This window comes from Anolis carolinensis, chromosome 3 (assembly GCF_035594765.1).
Source record: "Anolis carolinensis isolate JA03-04 chromosome 3, rAnoCar3.1.pri, whole genome shotgun sequence".
NCBI classification, from domain to species: domain Eukaryota; kingdom Metazoa; phylum Chordata; class Lepidosauria; order Squamata; family Dactyloidae; genus Anolis; species Anolis carolinensis.
Genome location: NC_085843.1, coordinates 268,685,080 through 268,710,788, shown reverse-complemented (window position 1 = coordinate 268,710,788; position 25,709 = coordinate 268,685,080). Strand labels below are relative to the sequence as shown.

The window sequence follows — 25,709 nt, the reverse complement described above, 5'->3', positions numbered from 1 at the left end:
ATACATGCATATGTGGTGACAGTGTAAATATGTAAGTGAATTTTGAGGAAAATCTTTTAGAGGGATAGAGGATATTATGAATATAAAATTAGAAAGAAGTCCTAGTATAGCTTTGTTATCATTATATAACAACAAACAGTTGAAAAAAGAGGGGAAAGATGCAATATCCAATATACTAACAGTAGCAAGGTTGCTTATAGCAAGGAATTGGAAAATGGAAATAAATATACAAAATGAAGTATGGTATAAGGAATTATGGAAACTGGCAATGTCTGGGGAAAATTTATTGAAAGAAGATTTTTTAAAAAAAGGATGGGAAGTTACCTTCACAAAAGGAAATTAAATTTTGAGCAGAGAATATAAAAAGAAGTAGCTCGGTGGGGGGGGGGCACTGAGGTGAATGATAGAAATACATATATAAATGTGAAATGTACAGGAGATATTAATGAGATTAATAGGGGGAAATGATGAAGTGCCTTGGATATTATATGTCTGCTGTATTATAAATGTATCACTTTATTTTACAAAAAATAATATATATATTTTAAAAACTGTTTTTTACACTATTTTTTCAGGTCCAGAATTTGACACTACGCAGCCAGAAGTTGGGTGTATTGTCTAGTTCACAAAATGGCTCCCCAAAAACCAGCAGCCAAGCACAGGCTCTGGGTGTGTGTCCTAATAAACCTATAACCAGTACCAAAGCGAGCCAGTCAGATCCTCCAGAAAGCAAAAGGAAAGGAGACAGCCCCACTGCAGAGCCTCGGAGTCCAGCTGTTACTCGTACATCAAACATTCACCAACTCATAGCACCAGGTAAAATAGTAAGACCAACAAATTCAAAGAGTTTTTTTTTCCAAGTATATGTTTGGTCTAGTCCTCCTTGAGGTAGGTGGGAAATATTTCAGTCTGAATCATGGGAAAGGGTAGGTGTTACCTGCCAGTATTCTGGTGTGTTTTTATTTTATTTTTTTAATTCTCTTTTATATCACTGGAGATCTGGTTTACCTGTATTTATTAAACAAGCCCAAGAATTCTAGTTTGTTCCTTTTTCATCACAACATACATCATCTGAAAACTTTTTCCATTCATCCAATGCTTTTGGGTTGGATGAATTTATTATTTAGTTGCTTGTGATTTTCTTCTTCTTTTTTAATTTTTTTTATTTCCATTATTTGAAATGTATTTGCTGTACAATGCTTTTGACACGAAATAAATAAATCTGAAAACTCCTCTCATATCTGTAAGCAATTGGATTTGATTAGGTGGAGTGCTCTGAGATTTCATTTTAATAATGGGCAGTAATAATAATAATGGTGATAATAATAATAATTTTATTTCTTACTTGTCTCTCCTTGTGGCTCGAGGTGAGGCACAATAACTGATTGCCTCATTGTTTCCTTTTATTTAGTTGAATTCACAGGGTATCATAATTAGCACAATATCAAAGAATCAAGGAAACTTAAAGTAGTCCTGATTTTTATTCAAATAGAGCTAAGCTTTTCCCTATTTTTGTTAAAGGCATCACATTTGTTAAATCTTTCAGGTACACTTACTCTTAGCCCATTTGAACTATATAGGCATGAAAAATGGCTATTCATCAGGGACTGTGGACACAAGCAATATTGTCTCACCTTCCTTCCTTCTTTCCTGATTCAGATTGCTAGAAAGGGAGCAAAACTATGGGAAGGAGTTAATTTCTACATCAGTGACACTGAGCAGGAAGCCTGGAATAGGTGTGTGAGGTGAAACCTCTCTGTCCCAGCAGTTTTGATTATCATCGTTGTAAACTGAGAAAGATTAAGCCTTCCACATCCTACCACCATTCATGAACTAGATCAGTAGAATCAGGATAAAGCCTTCTGCTTAATCCAACACTTTTGATCAGGGTTTCTGGGATGGGAGCAAGATTAAGCCCTTTCCTTCCTCCAATGTCAGTAATGTTGAACAGGATGGTTGGGAAGAACTGAGGCTTTAATTTCACTCTCATTCCAAGATGTTGCTGGGTAAGAAGATGCATGGGGATAACACTTCTTGTGCATCCCACTTCCTACAGCTTTGGCCAAGATGATAGGCTAAAGTGTCTCTGGGCAATTCCTGATAAAGAAACAACAAAAAGAAACTGGTTAAAATGTAGATGGTGAGGCAAGAACATAGGCCTCCCTATTAGCTAATACAAGGAGAAAAGAGTATATGATGCAAACAAATGCATTGTATATTTATCTTGAATTCTGCTTTTCCGGGTTTGTTTTACCCAGTGGAAATCCACAGAATGCTTTGCTTATGTTGAAAATATCTAACATCATCAGCAGAATACACTGTCCACTCAAAACATTGTTATGGAACTGAATATTTAAAAGATTTTATTTAATTGTTCAGACATATTTCTGTAATAATTTAGCAAAATTAGAATATTGTATTTTATTTTTTATGGATCTATTTCTTGGCTAAACGTGAAGTAAACATATTTCTGTTCTTCTGGGGAAAATTTATACCGGTATATGGTTTTGGATTTTTAATGAGATTTCGCATTTCATTTGTTGCTCCAAGACTGTGGAATGACCTGTCAGAGGAGCTCCTACAGCTAAATCAACTATTGGAATTTAAAACACAACTAAAGACTGGTTCCTTCTGGCAGGCCTACCCAGTCAGTTTTAACTGGTGAATCTGTATTTTATAGGTTTTTAATTATTGTATGTATTTTAATATTTTAATATTGTTTTCTTTTATCTTGCTGTTCTATCAATGTTGTACCCTGCCTCGAGCCACAAGGAGAGGCAGGTTATAAATAATAATTATTATTACTATTACTTTGGAAATTAATATTAATTTTCATTTTCATTTTTTCATTACACAGCTTCATATTCACCAATTCAACCCCACTCTTTATTAAAGCATCAGCAGTCCTCTCTTCATTCACCACCTTCAAAGATGTCTCACCATCAGCTGATCTTCCAGCAGCAGCAAGTTCAACCAATATCGCTTCAGCTTCCTCCTGGGCAGGAAACCTCTGCATCGCAGCAACACTGTGTGCCGCCAGTTCAGAGCCATGCCCTCCCTCCCGCTCCCAGCAGTGCCTCATCACAACATGGCCCGCCTGCCCACATCCACCCTCCGCTGCCTCCTCCACCTTCTCCAACTCCATCCCAGTCCTCACAGCAATCCGTAGTTGTGTCCCCCGCACCACCTCCTTCGCCCAGCCAGTCGCCAAATATCATCATTCACCCCCAAGCCCTTATTCAGTCACAATCTCATCACTTGGCCTCCTCGGGGCTTCATTCGCAGCATAGTCCAGCACAGGCTGACGGCAGCCCAACAGAACCAATGTCACACTCTGCTAATCTTCCACCACAGCTCCCATCTTCCCCGGTTGTGCATGTTGGGTCAGCAGAGCCGCCTTCCATAATGTCTGCAGGACAACAGATATCGTCTCCGACATCTCATCCACAGTATCCGGCTTTGCAATCGACGCCAATTCCAGTTGCAACTTCTCCGCAGCTGTCCACATCCCCCATGCACACCCAACCGCTCCCCCTTCCTCCTGTGCCGTCCCTGCAAGTACAGCCTGAAATTTTGTCCCAGGGTCAGGTTTTAGTACAAAATACATTGGTTTCTGAGGAGGAGCTTCCTGCCGCTGAAGCTTTGGTGCAGCTGCCATTTCAGACTCTTCCGCCTCCCCAAACGGTTGCAGTAAACCTTCAAGTACAGCAAGCAGTACCTGTAGAGACACCAGTGGTAAGCCTCTGGTAATTTTTTTCTAGTTGTAAAGCTTTGATAAAACTAATCTGTTTCTTCTCAGGTTCCACTTGATTTTCTTAGGATGAATTCGAACCACCATATCATTTTATGTGGTTCGCAAGGCAGTCAGTGCCTGGGCAACATAGTTGTATTTACATAGACTTGCAATTACAACCAGCCCTTTGAAGGCAACCGTAAGGATGATGTGGCCCTCCATGAAAATGGGTTTGACACCCCTATTATAAGCACATAAAACCATATGGGTAGGAAGCAGATGAAACAGTAAGCATTATAAAAAGAGGCATTCAGTCATCCGTGTATAACAGTGGTTCTCAACCTGTGAGTCCCCAGATATTTTCGCTTTCATCTCCCAGGTACCCTAACAGCTGGTAAACTGACTGGGATTTCTGGGAGTTTTAGGTCAAAACACCTGGGGATCCACAGGTTGAGAAGCACTGGTGTAGAAGATTAAGTGGGAAGGGAGCTAAAGTAAAAAAAAATAATGTATATAATATGTATGTGCCTCTTTGAACATATGGTTATTCAGTTCACATAGTTCTTTCATCCTTTGTTTTAATTAATTTTCAAAACATTTCTGTGCTAGTTTCAAGAGCTCTCTGAAACACAAAATATGAAATATAGGAACAATAATCTCAATACAATATAAAGCTGTCAAAGTGAAAACTTGACTTAGTGTAGTTGGCTTAAATATAAGTTTTATAAAGTGAGTAATTCAAGAGGGAATGTGTATGTACTATCACTAGGGTAAAGTTGCCTGGTGAAAAACTATGCTGTATCCTTCCATCCTTCACTTGTTTGAAATTAACTTAGAAATTTAACTTCACTAACTTTGAAATTTCATTTCTGTTGGTGTAGCCCAGTAGCCCTATTGGTTTGAGCCAATGAGACATAACACAAAATCTCAAAACAGGTAGAAGATGTAAATCAGAAGTATGTTGGTCTGAAAAGTGTTAACATGTTATTAAATCTTATAATCACTTAAAACCATGTGAACAATTGAAGACTCAAATTAGTTCATTGCTAGCCATTGATATCCAGTAGGTCTTGGAATGTATTAGTGTTGAGTAGTGACAACCTGATGTTTCAGGATTTAATTAATGGAATTGTTTCTGAGGATGCCGTAGAATGAATGCAGTTTGACACCTTTTTAACTGCCATGGCTCAATGTTTTGGAAACCTGGGATTTAAATTTTAGTAAAGCACCAGCACTTTTTAACGAAAACCCTTGTAAAATGACAACTCCCATCATTCCCTACCATCGAGCCATGAAAGTTAAAGTGGTGTTAAACTGTATTTATTCTACATACACCTCGGCATTACCCCTAGCATAACAAAGTCTCATGGCATGCAGTGAATCTCCTATCCCAAGAATCAATGCTACACAGTAAAATTTAGCACACACATATTTAGGTCTGTCTAAATTATGAACAGATCCTGCCTTTAATAGTATTCCCTTATTCAATGCAGATATATCAAGTAGAAGGCATGTGTGAGGAAGATATTCCAGAAGAATCAGATTGTGGCCGTATGGCTAGGACTCCCACTCCACCTACCTTGTCACCACCAGCTATAACCAGAGAGGATCTTAACTATGAGGAGTCATTTTCAGGTAAGGAGTATTAAAAATACATAGATACTTTGGGAGATTTCTGTTTTCTACTCTTTTTTTAAACCCTTAAGGCCTGAAGGCTGTGCTGCAGAGTAAAGAGAAAGTCTAACCCGGCTGAATTATTTTTGGCATTCAACAAACTAATGAAACAGCTTAACTGTTTTCTTACCCTGAAGGACTAGGACAGTTTATGCTGCAGGGAAAAGAGCACACCTGACCTCATTGTATTAGATAAATGCATCATCTTAAAGATTTCCTTTAAAACATAAATTCTAGTCATGTCAGACTCTCAGGAGTGGTGCTCATCTCCATTTCTAAGCCGGCATTGTCCGTAGACGCCTCCAAGGTCATGTGGCTGACATGACTGCATGGAGCAACATTACCTTTTTGCCGGAGTGGTACCTATTGATCTACTCACATTTGCATGTTTTCGAACTGCTAAATTGGCAGAAGCTGGCGCTAATAGCGGGAGCTCACCCTGCTCCCCGGATTTGAACTGCTGACCTTTCGGTCAGCAAGTTCAGCAGCTCAGCGGTTTAACCTTCTCTGCCACTGAGGGATCCTTCTTAAAAGCACAAGATAAAATGGATTCATGGACAGAGAAGGGGATAGCTAATCATCAAGTCAACAAAGTCAAATCAAATATTGGCAATTGATGACCAAGGCTATTGGAACATGGCCATACAGTCCAAAAATTTCACAGCAACACATAAATGACCAAGGTTTATAGTCTAAAAGTCCATCTACATTGCACCAGCACTCTTTGCCAGGGAAAACTAAAAACCCTGTGAAACTACAGCTCCTATAATTCCATAATATTCAGCCACAACCGTTAGAGAGGTGTCAAACTGCACTTTATTAACAGTGTAGATGCACCCCATGAGACACTGGTAACCTATGTTTTCACTTTTGCTACCAACTTCTTTCTCAAAGAAGTCAGGCAGGTGAGAAACAATTCCAACATCACTAATAACAGATGAGAAAGGAGAGAAGCAGCTTTTGTACTGGGGAGGAGGGGGTTTAAGCAGCTTATTGAGGCATGATTCCATCATTTCATTGCTCTAAGTTGCTATCCTAACATTTGGAGATGCCAGGACCTACCAAATCCCTAATACCTGCAAACAAGAAGTCTGTAGCCAGCCATCATACACATTTCATGGCTATGGTTATAATTGAATGCTCATTATATTTTAATCTCCACACAGTAAATTGCATTGATAATAACAGTTCATGCACTTACCTGAACATTGATATTTGTTAACCGGGTATAATTTGTTAAGTTCCCATTTAAACATGAAATGGCATAAACAGAACTTCTCTGCTGTCATTATAGAACCAGGAATAGCAGTCACTATCAGAACTGTAGCACCAATCATTATGTTCCTTGTGCCATTAATAGATGAGCCATTGCGTTTACATAGCAACATCAAAGTTATATAAAAGGACCAGGAGTACAGAAAAAGAAGCACTTGCACATTTTTCTTAGTTAAAGGAATGTACACCAATTAGAATGAGTACTTTGTCTTCTATTTATTAAAATCACAGAAATTAGTCTGCACTTAGTGTAGCAACAATACTTTAAGGGCTTGAAAAACTGTTCAGGCATGAAATTAAGGTTTTTTTTATCGTGTCAGAGGCGAATTGGAGTTGCTTCTGGTGTGAGAAAATTGGACATCTGCAAAGACGTTGCCCAGGGGATGCCTGGATGTGTTACCATCCTGTGGGAGGCTTCTCTCATGTCCCCACATGGGAAAACGAGCTGACAAACGGGAGCTCACCCTGTCTCATGGATTCGAACCACTGACCTTCAGATCAGCAGTTCGGCTGGCACAAGGGTTTCTCTAGGGAGAAATTAAGGTGATTGTAGTGTATGGTAGATGCTTAACATTTGGTATTCATTCTACCAACAAATCCCTTGCTATTGAAACTATACTGGCTTTAAAAACTATCCTAGTAAATCACATTTTTGCATTTTAAAATGAATTAAAACAATTTCCCACATAGCACTGTGTATGTGATGACACCAGGCTTGGAAGTGTTCCAGACAAAGACCCAATTACCTTGATAGTTGTCCATTGAAGGAACAAATACTAGTAAGATAATTCTTCAGCGGCAAAGTTGGGAACACAAGTAGTGCTTTCTATAACTATGAAGACGTTTGAGCATAATGGTTTAATTCTTTTTTTAAAAAAAAAACACACTTTTTTTTTTTACAGAACAAGAGGGACATCCTTCAATGGCCTTGTCGGTCAGTGCTTCGGTTATCAAGTCCTCATCAGACCCTTCTCATGCCTCTATTGCACAGCCGCCTCTTTTGCTTCCAGCAATTACAACAAGGAGTAACTGCGCACCAGCATCTCACAGGAACCCCAGCGTAGAAAGCAAACTTCCACAGGCTATTGTTAAGCCCCAAATCCTGACCCATGTCATCGAGGGGTTTGTGATCCAAGAGGGGTTAGAGCCCTTTCCCGTAAGTGTAAAATATTATGATAAGTATGTAATTGTGTGTGTGGTATGCTTTGTTTAAGAAGGCAATATGTTGTTTGGAGCTCTTGCTTTCCTGAAGGTTTTTCCTCTGAGTAACTTGGGGGCTTATTGGTAGTAAGGCCCATCAGAAAATATATAAAGAAACGAGGCTTTTTGATTATTTGGATTTGTTGCTTCCCAGTATTTTCAAAAGAAAAACCTTCGATTAGGCGGAGGCTGCGGGTAGGATTCTGGGGGAATTGTGAGTTTAAAACAAAATTAATTGTATTTATCGTATTTTAACTGTATTTTACCTTAAACTTCTCACATTTGTGTTCATCAGAAGTTGGAATTTATGTAGCCTTTTGATTCAGATGAACAGGGCAATAGGTTCAATAGCTGTTGAACTTTTAAGGATCCATGACAAAGAAACATACCTTTTTTTCTATAGTGCCATAGTGAAATTGTTCTGTGAAATTTCAAAGTTATGAGATATGGATCCTCATCACCCAAAAGGCTGTAGCTGGTGCCAGTCTTTATAAATTAAGTGTGTTGTGTGCACCTATTCTATGCCTATATGATATATTTCATAGCAAAGAGATTGATAATTTAATGTTCATTCTGTATGGTCTACGTGTATTGAAAAGAATGTCTTTTATCATGATAAAACCTTTCTCTTGTTAACAGGTAAGTTGTTCATCTCTTATGATTGATCAGCCTGCAAAAAAAAGAGCCCTGGTGGAAGGACAGGTGATGAACGTCATGTGTGTTGATCCAGAGCTACAGAACAATGCAAAACACGCAGACAATTCCTCAGACACAGAGCTGGAAGATATTGCTGATGGTCTGTGCATCTTTATTTACTTCATACTGAAGAAGTATTTCCGTATTCAATACATGCTTTCCATATGTTCTGATGATTGGGTCTGTTTCATTTTTCGACTATGAAACAGTGTCCTGAGATTTCAGATTCTGTTAGGAGTGAATAAGTTTCCAAATAGCTGCCCGTCTACGGCACCTGTCATGTCTGGGTTCCAAATCCCATAAGGAAACCCTAACCCTAATTCAGATGTGGTCTTACTTTATGTTGCATGATGCTACCAAATGAGCATCATGGACTACATCAGGTGGCAGCCCTGAACTGTGTTGGTAACTGATCATGATGCACACCTACAAGCTGTATACATCAGTCTTCCTTGCTAGATTAGTTAGCTGCATGTTGAGAACCAATTGTTTCATTTTATGATGGCGGTAATATCCGTGCTGCAAACCCAAATTCCATTCAGTTTGGCTTGGTACAATGAAAACCAAATTGATACAGACATACTTCTTCCTTTCTCATCAACCTGGCAACAGTGAATTATGTTGGCACTGTGAATGTCACAATTCATGTTTGGAATCCCAGATGAGATGGCAAAGATAGGCAAGGGATTTCATTTTATATATTAAGGCAAGGTGTATTCCTAGAGTGGTGTCTTTCCACCTGTGAATAGCTTTAAACTGATTATTATGCAGTATTGTCATACATTTTCTGTTCTAGTATAATATAAATTTATGTTGAAGATGTGAGATGTAAAATGTGCAAATAAATAAAATACAATACAGCTGAATTTCCAATTTTATGCTCAGTTTCAACCTCATGAACAGGCCACATATGTCATTAAACTCCTGTATATTTTGCAAAGGTTTTTAGATAAGTGAAATACAGTAATCCCCTTTTAAGAACAAATACATTTAAAAGGCTGTTTTGCACACCATGTGTACTTATTTAATTGCTTTACATATTTTTGTTCTACTCTTCAGATGAAAAAGACACCAGGATCAGTAAAAAAAATCCCTCTCCTCAGACGTTTAATCTAAAAAACAGAGCATAAAACAAAAGGGAGAAAGAAGAGAATGCAAACTCACACACTTGTTTTTAATAACAAAGTTCCTATGATTATCAGGAGCAGTTCTGAGCTACGTGCTTCAGATCTATTTTGGCTTTTCTTCATAAATTCTATGGATATGTTCTGACAAATTTCCTTGATTTACATAACTTATTAGGATCCCTAAATTCAATTGTTCTTGGAAAGTGATTTGGAATATTTTGACTGCATAAACACATCTTGATATTAGGTCATGATAGATTCTTTAGGAAGTTTCATTTTAAATCCTGTTCTAACTGATGGTTCAAATTCACTGAATTTATGTTACTCTTTTCTTTAGAAGGACTAGATGAGATGGAAACTGATCTCCTCAAGTGTGAGTTCTGTGGAAAAATGGGGTATGCGAACAAGTTCCTGCGGTCAAAGCGATTCTGCACAATGTCCTGTGCCAAGAGGTATTCCGTGCTGTAAGGAATTCCAAATATTTTTATTTTATTTTATTTAGTGTTTGTAGGTTGGGGTGGAGAAATGTATGTGCATTCGGGTGTTGGACTACAACTCTGGAGACCAAGTTTTGAATTCCTGTTTGGTCATGGAAACCCACTGGGTGACCTTGTGCAAGTCATATTCTTTCAGGCTCAGAGGAAGGGAAAAAAGCAAACTCCTTTCGAACAAATATTTATTTCCGATATTTATTTATTTCCGATATTTCTACCCCACCCTTCTCCTCGAGGGGACTCAGGGCAGCTTACACAACTGGCAGGATCACTACCAGTACATCATAATACAATAAAATAAGAATAAAACAGTTAAAATGGTTAAATAACATAATAAAATACAATATATAAAAGATTTAACACAGTGCAACACCGAATATATATGCCAATCATCCATCAGACCTTGTGCAAAAGCCTTAATCCAATCCATGTCAATGCTGAGTTCATTCATTAAACCAGGGGTCCCCAAACTAAGGCCGGATGCGGCCCTTCAAGGTCATTTACCTGGCCTCTGCCCTCAGTTTTAGACTTAGGCTCACCCAAAGTCTGAAATGACTTGAAGGCACACAACAACAACAATCCTAATTAACTTGACTATCTCATTGGCCAGAAGCAGGCCGACACTTCTCATTGATATCCTGATAAGTTTATGTTGGTTAATTTTTTAAAAAAACGTATTCTTTTGTTGTTGTTGTTGTTGTTGTTTTTGCACTACAAATATGACATGTGCTGTGTTCATAGGAATGTGTTCATTTTTTTTCCAAATGATAATTTGGCCCCTCAGTAGTCTGAGGACCATGTACCGGCCCACCACTTAAAAAGTTTGAGGACCCCTGCATTAAACGCTTGCCCGCATAGCGAGGTCTTCAACTTCTTTCTAAATTCCAGAAGGGATGGAGCCTGCCGGATATCACTGGGGAGGGAGTTCCATAGCCGAGGAGCCAACACCGAGAAAGCCCTGTCTCTCGCCCCCACCAGCCTCGCTTGTGAGGCAGGTGGGATCGAGAGCAGGGCCTCCCTGGATGATCTTAAGGTTCTCGTGGGCTCATAGGAGGAGATGCGTTCGGACAGATAAGTTGGACCAGAACCGCTTAGGGCTTTGTAGGTCAAAACCAGCACTTTAAATTGGGCTCAGTAGCATATCGGCAGCCAGTGGAGCTGGCTTAGCAGGGGGGTTGTACGCTCCCTGTAAGCCGGCCCAGTTATTAATCTGGCTTCTACCCGTTGTACTAATTGGAGCTTCCGGGCCGTCTTCAAAGACAGCCCCACATAGAGCACGTTGCAGTAATCCAAATGGGATGTAACCAGAGCATGGATCACCGTGGCCAAGTGAGACCTCCCAAGGAACGGGCGCAGCTGGCACACAAGTCTGAGTTGTGGGATGGCTCCCCTGGCCACCGCAGAGAGCTGGGGCTCCAGGCTCAGCGATGAGTCCAGGAGAACCCCCAGACTGCGAACCTGTGTCTTCAGGGGGAGTGCGACCCCGTCCAACATAGGCTGTAACCCTATTCCCTGTTCAGCCTTACGACTGACTAGGAGGACCTCTAACTTGTCTGGATTCAGTTTCAATTTGTTGGTCCTCATCCAGCCCGACACAGCAGCCAAACACTGGTTCAGGACCAAGACAGCCTCCTTAGTGACAGGTGGAAAGGAGTGACAGAGTTGGACATCATCTGCATACAGATGACACCGCACTCCGAAACTCCGAATGATCTCACTCAGCGGCTTCATGTAGATGTCAAACAACATGGGGGACAATACTGAACCCTGCGGGACCCCACAAGTCAAAGGTTGAGGGGCCGAGCAGGTGTTCCCCCAATGACACCATCTGGGAACGACCCTCCAGGAAGGACCGGAGCCACTGCAAAACAGTACCTCCGAGACCCATCCCGGCAAGGTGTCCCAGAAGGATACTGTGGTCAACAGTATCGAAGGCCGCTGAGAGGTCCAGCAGAACCAGCGGGGACACACTCCCCCTGTCCAGTTCCCGGCTTAGATCATCTACCAAGGCGACCAAGGCTGTCTCGGTACTATGCCCTGGCTTGAAGCCAGACTGTGCCGGATCTAGAAAATCAGTATCATCCAAGAATGCCTGGAGTTGTGCAGCCACCACACGTTCCAGGACCTTGCCCAAAAAGGGGAGATTGGAAATAGACCGATAGCTGTCCAATTGAGTGGGATCTAGTAATGGCTTCCTCAACAGCGGTTTGATCAGAGCCAATTTAAGGCTCGCTGGAACAATGCCTTCCCGAAGGGAGGCATTCACCACCACCTTCACCCACTCAGCCAATCCCCCTCTGGTTTCTCTCACCAGCCAGGATGGGCAGGGGTCTAGGATGCATGTGGTAGCCCTTGCCTCTCCAAGCACCTTGTCCACATCCTTGAGCTCAACCAATTGAAATGAATCCATCAAAATAGGACAAGCAGGTGCTCATGTTACATCCTCGGAGGCTGCCATTAATATGGTGTCAAAGCTAGAGCGACTTTATCCACAAAGAACTGAAACAAATGCTTCACAGCGGGCTGCCGAGTTGTCAAGGATCCCATCTTGAGAGATGGGATTCAACAATCCTCTAACAACTCGGAACAGCTCCGCCGGACGGTTCTTTGCGGACGCAATATTAGCTGCAAAGAGAACAGTATTAGCAGCATCTATGGCCGTGGTGTATGCCTTTAAATAAAGGCATAACCGTGCTCGGTTTGATTCGTTCTGTTTCGAATGCCACACGCGCTCTAGACCCCTCTTCTTTCGCTTCATCGCTGCCAACTCCTCGGTGAACCAAGGAGATGGTTTAGCTCGGGTACACGAGAGGGGATTTTCCGGAGCAATCATGTCTATTGCCCTGGTCGCCTCCCCATTCCAAAGAGAGACCAGGGCATCGACAGGATCACTAACCAAGGTGGCGGGAAACTCCCCAAGAGCCGTCAGGAATCCCTCTGGATTCATAAGCCTCCTGGGGCAGACCATCTTAATAGGTCCCCCACCCCTGCGGAGGTTAGGAGGCGCAGCAAGTCGGTCCATGGCAACGGAGCGATGGCAAGCTCCTCCACACCGCCACCCATGAAGAACCATGGGAAATATTCCCATGAAGAACCCATGATAGGTTTGTTTTCGGGTTGGCATGGACAAACATCAGCCCTCCAGGTCTTTTGGACTCCAACGCTCACAATTCCTAACAGCAAGTAGGCTGTTAGGAATTGTGGGAGTTAAAAGTCCAAAACACCTGGAGGGCCAATGTTTGCCCATGCCTACCTTAGAGTCACCAGAATTCAGAAGAAGACACACAACAACAGGAATCTAGACCTATTTTCTTTAAGTAATCCACAGTATCAAAATCCAAATCTTGTGATAGGATCATACATAGTAGGGTTCAGTAATACTATGCTCTTCAACACAGAAAGCTACCATTTGAAACAAACAAGTAGATCCCCTTTGGACTTAGTCAACTCAGCATACTTTAGACCCCATTCAATTATTGTTTTATTTTGATTCTCAAACAGTACAGTAGAGTCTCACTTATCCAACATAAATGGGCCGGCAAAATGTTGGATAAGCAAAAATTTTGGATAATAAGGAGGGATTAAGGAAAAGCCTATTAAACAGCAAATTATATTATGATTTTACAAATTAAGCACCAAAACATCATGTTTTACAATAAGTCTGCCACTTGTTTGGGAGTGTGGCTGCACTTGTGTTGTTGTTGGGTGTGATAGCCTGCTGAGCATTGCTGCTTAGAGAAACAGTTGTGGATCCGGGCAGGAGGCAGACTGCATTGGATAATACAGAACGTTGGATAAGCGAAGGTTGGATAAGTGAGACTCTACTGTGTTGTTATATCTACTCAGGGAGCTTAAAATAGCATCTTCTTTGATTTTTTAAAATTGTATTGGGTTGTATAAGTAAGTATAATTATCTTCATTATGTTACAGCAGGGAAATAAGGAAAAAGGTATAAGTAAGAGACTAAGCTGGTATGAGAAAAGAGTAGAAATTGAGCTATACCAGAAAAGTATGTAATCTCCTTTATGTGTATGTATTGATTTGCTTTCTTTAATACTGTATCTTCTTTGAAATGTTACATTTTTATATATGTGTATTTTTAATTATTTCCGCTTAATTCAATAAGTATAGTTACACTTTAGAATAGCTGTGACAGGTATCTTGAACTGTGCTACAACTTCCTTAAACTATGCATGTATACCAGTCTTCCTAATTGCATGCCTTCCAATCTTTACAATCCCAGACCTTTGGCTATGTTGGTTGAGAAGTTACAATCCAACATCTGGATAAAACCTGGAAGGCAAGAGATTGGAGGAGCTTATATATATATTTGCCTAATTTTAAAACGTTACATTTAAACTAAGTGTTAATGAACGCTGACAAGTGTTGGTTAGAAAAAACTGCCACATTTATACCCTGCCTTTTTTTCCAAGATGGCATTTAAAACTGTGTTGCTCTTTCATCAGTTTTTATTGAGTTTTTGATGTTTCACCTTGGTAAGCAAAGCTGAAACTTTTTTTAACTTTCCAGGTACAATGTCAGTTGCAGTAAGAAATTTGGGTTATATTCAGCAGACAAAAGCAGTCGTTGGAACCGGAGCTCGGAGAGTCAAAGCCTTGGGCGACGCGGGCGACGGCCGGGCAGTTGCGATGGAGCTCCTAGGGAGCCCTTCCATAGACAGGTCTGTTCAATGCTAATTGAAGTCTCCTTTTATTGAAATTGTAAAGAAAAAAGGGTTATCCTGTGGTTTATCTGTACATACTGCATTTTCCAGCTTCCAATTACTTATCCATCTGCAGAAGAAGACTTGGCTTCTCAAGAAGACAGTGTGCCGGTTGCCATGACCACTCGCCTGCGAAGGCAAAGTGAGAGAGAAAGAGAGCGCGAACTTAGGGAGCTCAGGATTAGAAAGACATCAGGCAGCATGGATTTGCTACCCACTGTGCAATCCGACCCATCCATTTGGAGTGTCGAAGATGTTTGGGCCTTCATACGTTCCTTACCTGGTATGCAATGTGAATTTATGTGAATTTTGCTATGAATGTTTGAGGGGCAGCCTTACTACCTCAGAGTAAAAAGTGGAACACATGAAAGCCAGTTCTAATAGTAGAAAAAGAGGGTGGTGTGAATGTTGTGCTTGTTTGTGTGCTTACAGTATAGTCTCACTTATCCAACATAAACGGACTGGCAAAACGTTGGATAAGCTAATATGTTGGATAATAAGGAGGGATTAAGGAAAAGCCTATTAAACATCAAAATACATTATGATTTTTACAAATTTAGCACCAAAACATCATGTTATACAACAATTTTGACAGAAAAAGTAGTTCAATATGCAGTCATGTTATGTAGTAATTACTGTATTTACGAATTTAGCACCAAAATATCACGATGTATTGAAAACATTGACTACAAAAATGCATTGGATAATCCAGAACGTTGGATAAGCGAATGTTGGATAAGTGAGACTCGACTGCATTTTGCTTCCAGGGATCACTTTGAGATCCTTGGATCCATCTTTATTTTAGGGATTCATTCTCAGGATGACCTACAAATTTACATTGAAACAGCACAATTTAAAACAGCTGCATAAACTCAGTCAGCCAAAATAAAGCAGGTGGCAAGCAGAAGAAAGGCAATGTGCAGAAATAGAGGTCATATTTAAATGCACAGAAAACTATCAAGATCTTTCTCTCTTGCTGAAATTGCATCATGATAGGCATTATGCTAGGAAGGCATTATGAAGTCAGAGTGGCACCAGCAAGGAGGCCCTCTCCCTTTATAGCCAGGTTTTCTTTGTTACCTCAGTTTCCAAAGCAGCTGGTTTGTTTGCAGGATTTTTTTAAAGGTTAAGTTTCTACTTACCTTAACATCTTCCTTAAAAAGACTGGGAAAGTTGTTTCATAATACATGATTGAGTGTTGTGGGGTGTGAGAGAAGAGCTAATGTGTCAGCCTCTTCTTATTCAACCATGGCTTCCCTTTGTGTCTCTTAAGTCTCTCCTGATTTCTTGTTCTTGCATTGAATGACAGAGAAGTATGGGTTGCTTACCTGTAACCATGTTTCTTCAAGTGGTAGTCTGTGAAATTTGCACATATGGGTTTCCCAATGAACCTGCGCAGATTCCGGAACATTCTAGAAGCTTTTGAATGCAACAAAATGGCGGAGGCCCCGCCCGTTCTCCCCATATACTATATAAGCCCTAGGGCGGGGCTACGCCTCAGTTCCCAGCCGCAAGACAGCAGCTGAGACACCGAGGCATGACATCAGCAGGGAGGACGAGCGGGGCTAGCATTCCGAGTCAAAGCAGGTAAGTCAAGCCGTTAGAGTTAAGCGGTTATAGCGGTGGTCAAACGGTCCGAAGTCAAGCTGTTAGGAATTTTGGAAGAGCTACTAGAAAGGTTCCTTCTATCTGCTGTCGCGCGGAAAGAAGAACTGAGGCGTAGCCCCGCCCTCGGTCTTATATAGTATATGGGGAGAATGGGCAGGGCCTCCGCCATTTTATTGCATTCAAAAGCTTCTAGAATGTTCCGGAATCTGCGCAGGTGCATTGGGAAACCCATATGTGCGCATTTCACAGACTCCACGATGAAGAATGGAGTTTGCCTCAGCAGCTCTTGGGTTCTAGAACAAAGGCTTCATCCCATTTGCTTTGCTATAAATCTCTGTTGCACAATTAAGCAGGGACTTCTGTGCATCACCACAGCAGCAGAAATGAAGCATGACCAAGTCTTGTAACCTCCAGAGCAACCAACCAAGGAAACACTGTATATTATGACTGTGGGCTTAGATTAATTCTTAATCTGTGTCACTTTTGTGAAGCAAGGCATAAGAATGAGCAATATAATCTAAGAATGCATTAGATGTTATTATGCTGTGTTGTAGTGCATTTTCCAGGCTGTATGGCCATGCTCCAAAAGCATTCTCTCCTGTGGGCAAAACATCAGGAGAGAATGCTTCGGAACATGGCCATATAGCCCGGAAAATGCACAACAACCCATTGATTCCGGCCTTGAAAGCCTTCGACAACACATTAATATGCTGTGATTGGAATAGGAAGTACAACCTCCTTGCGCTTCTTACTGCATTTAATCTGTACCTGTAGTCATATTCTGAGATATTAGAATCATAGGGTTGGAAGGGACCCTCATGAGCTCTCAAGTCTTCCTGGTTATCTCCAGCTAAAGTATCCCTAGCAGATAGCATAGCCAAACATAGTCACACCTGCTGATTATGGTTGAAATTTCTAAAAATCCTTTCAGCACTTAAAATTATTATGCAAAGCTTGAAAAATTCCTCATCTTAACATAATGTTTGTTATTTCATTACAGGTTGTCAAGATATTGCTGATGAATTTCGAGCCCAGGAGATCGATGGCCAGGCCCTTCTCTTATTAAAAGAGGATCACCTTATGAGTGCAATGAATATTAAGCTAGGACCAGCACTAAAGATTTGTGCACGGATCAATTCCTTGAAGGAATCATAGTGGAAAACTAAGGCTTTAAAGCTCAGCTTCTATCAGATGACAGACTTGTTAAGCGATAAGCCGACATCTTAATGTGTGATGTGATTATTACTGCTATGTTTTGCTAAGCATTTTTTTCCACATACAGACTGTTGGAAGATCACATTTAATGTTAATCTTCCATCCCTTCCAGTACTTATCCAGCTTATTGGGAAGCATAAGCTGTTTGGGCAAATTGTTGTAGTCAAATGCAAGGCAAGCTAGTCAGTGGAAAGCTCCATGTAATATGTTGTGGTGATATTTATTCCAAAAAGCCAGTTATATACCATACAAGATTTAAGGTTTTTTAGAAAATATAAGCTTGATGACCATTTTAAATTGCTTTTCTATACACTTTTTTCCTTTGTAGAAAGCTTTTTAAGAATATGGATTAACAGAAGAGTCCACAGAGTCTGTGGCAGCGCTGATTATGGTAAAATGCTATGCATTTAATTGTGCTCTTTGAGTTTCAATTAATCTTGAGTGTATAGGTCGAAGAGAATTTGCAGCTGATCTCCTTCTATCATAACCCTATTGCTCACCCACCTCTGCGTTGTTTTCTTAAAGTGCAGAAGATTCTCTGTCAAAATATACATTTTTGTCAATGGAGCAGTCCCATGTATACAAACCTATTGGATGTCTTTTAATGTTTTAATGGGAGCAGGAAAGCATCTTAGAATCATAGAACAATAGAGTTGGAAGTGAACACATGGGTCATCTAGTCCAGCCCCCTGCCTTTAGGAAAAGCACCCCTGGCAGATGGCCACCCAGCTTCTGTTTAAAAGCTTCCAAGGAAGGAGCTTCCACCACACTCCAAGGCAGACAGTTCCACTGCGGAACAGCTCCTCTTACAGTCAGGAAGTTCTTCCCTAATGTTCAGGTAGAATCTCCTGTCCTGTAAATTGAACCCATTGCTCCCGAGTCCTAGTTTCCAGGGCAGCAGAAAATAAGCCTGCTCCCTCTTCCTTATGATATCCTTTCACATATTTATACATGGCTGTCATGTCTCCTCTCAGCCTTCTCTTTTGCAGGCTAAATATACCAGCTCTTTAATACGCTTCTCATAGGGCATGGTCTCCAGACCTTTGATCATTTTAATTGCCCACCTCTGGACACCTTCCAGCTTGTCAATATGTCTTTTAAATTGCTATCTCCTGAATTGGACATAGTATTCCAGGGGAGGTCTAACCAAAGCAGAATAGAAAGGCACCATTACTTCTCTCGATATAGACTCTATATTCCTTTTGAGGCAGTCCAAATTCCCATTGGCTTTTTTAGCTGCTGCATCACATTTTTGGCTCATGTTCGACATGTCCACAAAAACGCCAAGATCTTTCTCACATGGACTGTTGTAGAACTAGGCATCACCCATTCTGTATCTTTGATCATAATGGTAAAGCTGCCAGAAACTGGAATAGCATGGTATTTTTTAAGAGTACTAACAAACAAATATTTTGACAGTGATTCTTTTTGTATTGCTACACATGGAAGAGGAAATTATGTTCTTACCCTTCTAGGATTTCTTGCTCGTAGTTAACATTGACCAAAGGAGTTAACACATGCCTTTCCATCCACTCATAAACTAAATGGAAACCCATTGTCCATGTTCTAGTGTTCAACTTCAAATTACTGAATAATTCTAAGATGAAAATTGGATCAACAGACATGTCTAGACTTCCCTTTCCTTCCAAATTTCTTTTTTTCCCACTCCTTTTCTTGATTCTTTACCTGATATTCTATTGTGTGCTGTTAGGTGCAGTGTTCTTCATATCTGGAACACCTTTACCAATAGCAGTGATTTTTACTTTTAATATTTTCTCATATGCCAGTGTTATTGGCAAATGTTATTCATATTATGGTGAGGCTATCGAAGTCAGTGTCACCAAAGTATTGACGAAGATATGTTCCATTTATTTGTGAGCATTTTAAAATTTTGCATTGTATACTTGGAGGCCCTCTAACCACAAATAATGTAATATTGTTAAATGAAACAGGCCCTGTTACTTAGAAATTTTCTCAAGCAAAACAAATTCATGAAAGTTTTCCAAGACTAAGGAATTTCAATTCACTTCAGTAAGGGCTTATACTAAACAAAAGTTACCAGTTACAAGATATATCTGTATTAATTTCAGACATACGTGGGTTCAATAATATTAACATTGTTCCCCCCTCCCCTGGAATTTATTTATTAAATTATTGCTAAACATTTAGGCACTATGGCTATTACCCAACTAGTGTTCTGCTGATGGAACCTATCTATCACTGGAATGGAGACGGATATTTTTAGAGTTCCCTTTCCCTGAAACAATCTCCCACGTCCTTCTAGAATCTGATCTTTATCTAAACACTAAACACAAGTGTAAACAAAACATAATTATGTTGCTTTGCTTTGAGTGAAGGCCAGGAACAAATCCAAAAATCAACTAAGTTCTTGCCCTGGTAAGAAAGGACAGCATTCTCTGTCAGCTACTTAGTTAAGTATATTTAATAAATAGCTGAAGGAGATGTCACTGTCCCATGTTCTAAACATGCGCACATTCCTTCTTCCCATGAAAATGATGCCTGGTCACATAGGATGAAGTAATGGTCATGGCAATAGTGTCACAATTGTAGCAATTATAAATGTGGCATAATTACTTAAACTCATCCATAATTGTTCTGTATTCACAATCATTTCTTGGTCACAATTGTAACACTGTTGGTGCAATCGTAACCACACCCAATCTCCTTTACCTGAAGGAACTCCATTGTGCTTGTGATAAAAAACATGAGTGAAGGACATTTTTTCAGCTTGAGCAGACAGGCCAGGAGGCACCTTAGTCATTTGGGTAATTGGCTCAGTAATTAGGACCTTAAGGCAGGCATGGGCAAACTAAGGCCCTCCAAGTATTTGGACTTCAACTCCAACAATGTGGGAGTTGAAGTCCAAAACACCTGGAGGGCGAAAGTTTGCCCATGCTGGTCTTAAGGGAGAGCAGCCCAAGAAATAAGCAAAGCAGATATGTGAGCATATGTGTTAATTATCAAGAATTAGTAGTTAAGTATACTTAACTATATAACAGAGAGAGAATATTGGCCAAGGTATTTGCTTCATTTCTGCATTAATACTTCTCAAAATTTATCATTTAAGATAGTTTTGAATTTAAGGGGGTTTTCAGGAAGGTTCCTAGTCCATCAACATGAAATGACATGGGCCTTACAATCCGAAGGGAGACCCACCAAACAAGTAAGCAAAGTAAATATGTAATCATGCATGTAAATAATTAAGAATGACAAGATATTACATCAGCATCTTATTTTTCCTGTTGATATATTCTTCCACATATTGCAAGGACATGCTGTAGAATGTAAAGTGGTCATCAATCTGTATGAACTGATTTATAGTCTAACAAGTATTTGTGAGCCATTTGTTGTAAACAGAAAATATTAATGAAGGCCCTTTTTGCCAAAACACAATGGGAAGACTTTGGAATTAAGAATATATTTTTGCTACCAGGGTGGGGGGGTTAATTAATGGTTGTGTCCTATCTGCATGAAAGAGTATAAGTTCATTAAATCCTATTGGGAGACATTTAGGCAGCAAATGGGGATGAGGTCTATTTGAATTCTTAGTAAATAAGTATGGGGCTGCAATTCAACTAAATTGAAGTATGTCAGTTTGACTGAGAAGCACATCAGGCTATTTTTGTTCTTTTAGGTTTTAAAAGTGTTTTTACAAATGTAGGTACTGGAACAATTTTCCATCTCTTGTAATTGCAAACTGGAAGACAAATTCATCTTCATAATAGAATGATAAACACGATATAATGTTTTCCAAATATACATTTTACGCACTGCACAGTGTATAGAGGGCGATTTCCTGAAGAGGACTAGATTGTTATGTAGTGTTTGGGGGCATTGCACCTTTGAAGTTGAAGAGTAAAAGCAGAAGCACAACTGTCCTGGACAGAAACATTTGTTGTTCCATCTCCCCCCCCCCCAATCAAGAAACTAGTTTTGATTGACAAAGATATATGTGACTGTACAATATGTGCAATTACTAGAATAACTAGAATATTCTGATATTCTAGCATGAAGTCCTACCGGTTTGCCTGCCTGCCTGCCTGCCTGCCTGCCTGCCTGCCTGCCTGCCTGCCTGCCTTCCTGCCTTCCTTCCTTCCTTCCTTCCTTCCTTCCTTCCTTCCTTCCTTCCTTCCTTCCTTCCTTCCTTCCTTCCTTCCTTCCTTCCTTCCTTCCTTCCTCCCTCTGTGGCAGTGGCTTTGTAATAACCCAAGAATAAACACTGTACCAAAGAAGGCTTTTGGGTTCAACAGCTGAAAGCCCAGCTATGTAGTCAATTGTTAGATCATGGACTAGCAGTTCAGAGGTATTTGACAGGTCCCATGTCCTCTGTCAGGCTTCACATTATATGAAGCAGAAGGGAAGGGGCAAATTATCCTCTCATGCAGGAGCTTGCCTAACACCCCCCCCCCCAAAAAAATAATGATCTGGAAGGTCTTGTCTTCATATTAAATTACTGTCTTCTGTAGCCCAGCTGTAGACAAATTACAAAAGCCAAAGGCAATAAAATGCAGCACTGTCCACCTCAGTCTCTCTAGTATTATCTATGATTTAATGGCTCCCAATGCCATTTGGCTTTTTTTTTTATTCGATTTGGGTTAAAAATCCAAGATTATAAACAATTATAGAGATGGAACAATGCAAATCATTGCTCTAAGATATGAAATATAATGTTTGTTGGAGACAACATGTATACCTAACGGTATTAACCACAGAAAAAGATATTGGATGGTCCTAAACAAGAACTATTTTTCTTAAAGTAAAATAAAATGAGGGACATGAGTCATAAGTGCTATGTGACACTCAAGCCATGGTATTTGGACATCTTAATCGGACACTTGTGTTGCAACAGCTTCATTTGGTTTTCTCTGGATTTAATCAGGAAGTAGCATGAAAGAACTTTTCAAAAGAATGTTATATATGTGTGCTTTTATTCCTGCTGTTATGTCCATCCATTGCTTCTGATGCAATTGAAATACCTGGAGTTTCAGAGCTGGTCTCAATGCCTGCTGACATAATCCTGGGTTTGGTGATGTGAAAAATGTAATGAGACTTTAATTAAGCCCTTGATCTTGGAGAAAGATAGCATTAAAAAGTTTTCAAATTGCAATTTTCCATAATGCTGAAAAGAGCAAAGAAATACACCACACCATGTAATGGTGTAATGCTATGGCATACAACATCACCAAATAGGTTCTGCATTGCATGACAGGGAGCTGGACTAGATGGCCCTTGTGGTCTCTTCCAAGTCTATGATTCTATAAAAGTAAGTTCTGGTTGTAGTGATGATGGAAGTTGCTTTACTCCTTCATTTTCTCAAACACAATCATGCAAAGAATCCTTTTAACATTAAAATAAAATAACATGATCCATTGTCCTTCACGATCCGCAGTGTTAATATCCCTTCCAAAATACTCATTAAGGATTTATTTTCCTGAACGGCAAACCTGGCATACTTTTCCCTAGAAGATTTGGATGAAGTGTTCATTTCTGCACATTCACAGCATTAAATCTTTCAAATGTACTGTTTGACTGTTGCTGTTATCAGTGATTGTTAGTGAAATCCAAGTGTGTTACTGTATTGTGTAAAAATTATCAAAGGTTGTAAATTTCAGAAAACAAATTCTTACAAGTCCTCATTGTTCCTTTAGCAGGAAATTCCCTATATATGTCACTTCAAGCCCCCTATAATGTGTTCAAAGAGCACATGAGTTTCATTTTGTTCAGCTAGCTTGCCTAATACTTTGGGCCTAAAATTTGTCATGTCTGAAAAAGTAAAATAGCACAACACAGATGTGTTGAAAAGACCCCATTTAAATCATTCGTGGATAGCTCCCAATGTTGAAGACCAAGGTACCGGCGAGGTTTAATTTCAGATCTTGGTTTGTAAAATGTTAAACCACACATCCCTGTTTCAGATGTAATAAGGCATTGCTGTTTTAAAGAAACTATTGTTGAAGCACAAACACTGGCACACAAGAGGGTAGGTGTGCCATAATTTATAATAAGCATCAATCTATTAAGCCAGGACGATTGTGTGTAAATTGGACCACAGTACATGTAAAAATAAATCTGGAATTGGTACTGATGGACAGTCATTTTTTGAATTGCAACTCTTGTTTGTATCAGTAAATATTTACTTTTACATACTTTTGAGTAACCTATGACATTTTAAAAATAACTAATGGCAGACAATTAAGGTTTTCCATAAATCTGTAATATTTTAGTAAGTTCTTTTGATAGGTGTTGGCTATAGACTGAAAAACAAAAGATGTTCTTGAAATGTTAAAAGGTGGGGCTGGCCCTGTGGCCTTATATATATTTGAAAGCATGTTCTCTTGGATTCATAAAATGAGCACTTATATTTTCCATGCTAAATGAACCAGCAAGAACTAACAATGGGATCTTTATTTTATTTCCCCTTATATTGCACTAATATTTGAACTTGCTATTTAAGCACATAGTATTTAACTACAGTTTATTTGGTTCTAAACTAACCACCTCCAATATTTCTGCAACTGACCTCTTGCCTTCATCAAAAGTCATTTTTCCATCTTTTTTTTACTATGATAACAATTTTAAAAGAAGAGTTATGTTAGGAATGAGTAGATCTGTACAAAGGTGAGAGACACCCGAACTTTGAATATATTTGCTTATATACTAGTGTAAGATTAATCTATAAAGATATCTGTGTACGTCTGTGTTTGTATCATGGAATGGTACTTGGATTTTCCTGAACAGGTCGTTTCAAAAATATGTAGCATCAATTTGGGAGTTGGATTGTTTCCAATGACAGTATTTTAAAATGCCCCTCTCAATAAAGCTGAATCATTTTTACATTTTAAAAAATATACCAATAAATTACAGTGATTTAGGTAAAATCTGTATCCTTTTTATATATAAAAAGCACTTTCATCTAACATAGCATGTGGATGACTTTTAGATTCTCATATTTGTTATGGTCTATAGGAGTGGTGTAAAATTTGTCATTAACCTGTCCATTGATAACCTGAGGATACAAATGAAGAATCAAAGCACCTTATACTATTTGCTGCTTCAATTTGCTTGTAATTGCACCTTTTGTTAGTCGCACACTTCCTTTTTTTAATTGAGCATTTTTATGTGGTAATATTTGCTTCCTGTGGGATTACATATTTGACCTACAGTATCATGTACATGGTTTATATTTCAACTTTACATTACAATTGTGAAAATACAGTGCTTCAAAAATAAAAGCTACTTCCATTTGTCTACTTTGATTATTTCATTTTTCTCACATTTGGGGAAGAGAGCGACAGCCTTTAGTTCTTAATCTATTATTTCATCTTTGTGACACACCTTGTAGCCTGATACAGGCCCCAAAATAATTCATTTAAAATTAATTAACTTTGTCTTGCTTTAGTCCTGCTTAGATTAACCTTGGTTGTGATTAACAACTCATTTGACTTCTGGAGGGCTGAATCATGACTAAAGATTAATTATGTAGATTCTTCTCTGGAAGTAAGCTCCATTGGACTGTGTGCAGATAGCCTTTGAATAGACATTTACAGGTTGTCGAAGGTTTTCATGGCCAGAATCACTAGGTTGCTGTGAGTTTTCTGGGCTGTATGGCCATGTTCCAGAAGCATTCACTTCTGACGTTTCACCCACATCTATGGCAGGCATCCTCAGAGGTTGTGAGGTCTCTTGGAAACTTGCCTAGCTTCCAACATACTTCACAACCTCTGATGCCTGCCGTAGATGTGGGCGAAACGTCATGAGAGAATGCATCTGGAACATGGCCAGACAGTCCGGAAAACTCACATTAACCCAGAATTTTATAGGATGTACTCTGCTTATTAAATCCTACATCCACCGCATTGCCTTCAGTATAGCTCTCTATACTGAAAGGGTAATTGAGGGAATTTCAGCCTTCTAGAGCAGGTTTTAAAAGGAATCGGGAGGAG

General features: G+C 39.7%; 1 protein-coding gene across 5 annotated transcripts in view; it reads left to right on the top strand.

Moving 5' to 3' along the window:
* The window catches only part of phc3 (polyhomeotic homolog 3), an 85,089-nt gene extending 60,073 nt beyond the window's left edge, over window positions 1-25,016 (top strand). For 3 of the 5 annotated variants that reach the window (XM_008106040.3, XM_008106038.3, XM_008106037.3), the window contains 9 exons: window positions 576-816; window positions 2,858-3,735; window positions 5,227-5,368; window positions 7,585-7,838; window positions 8,522-8,678; window positions 10,043-10,169; window positions 14,730-14,880; window positions 14,974-15,205; window positions 17,531-25,016. In XM_008106040.3, the coding sequence (XP_008104247.1) occupies window positions 576-816; window positions 2,858-3,735; window positions 5,227-5,368; window positions 7,585-7,838; window positions 8,522-8,678; window positions 10,043-10,169; window positions 14,730-14,880; window positions 14,974-15,205; window positions 17,531-17,685 (2,337 nt within the window). In that variant the 3' untranslated portion in view covers window positions 17,686-25,016. The remainder of the gene's footprint in view (window positions 1-575; window positions 817-2,857; window positions 3,736-5,226; window positions 5,369-7,584; window positions 7,839-8,521; window positions 8,679-10,042; window positions 10,170-14,729; window positions 14,881-14,973; window positions 15,206-17,530) is intronic. The other 2 variants (XM_008106039.3, XM_003218154.4) reach the window with 1 other exon arrangement.
* Window positions 25,017-25,709: the final 693 nt, after the last annotated feature.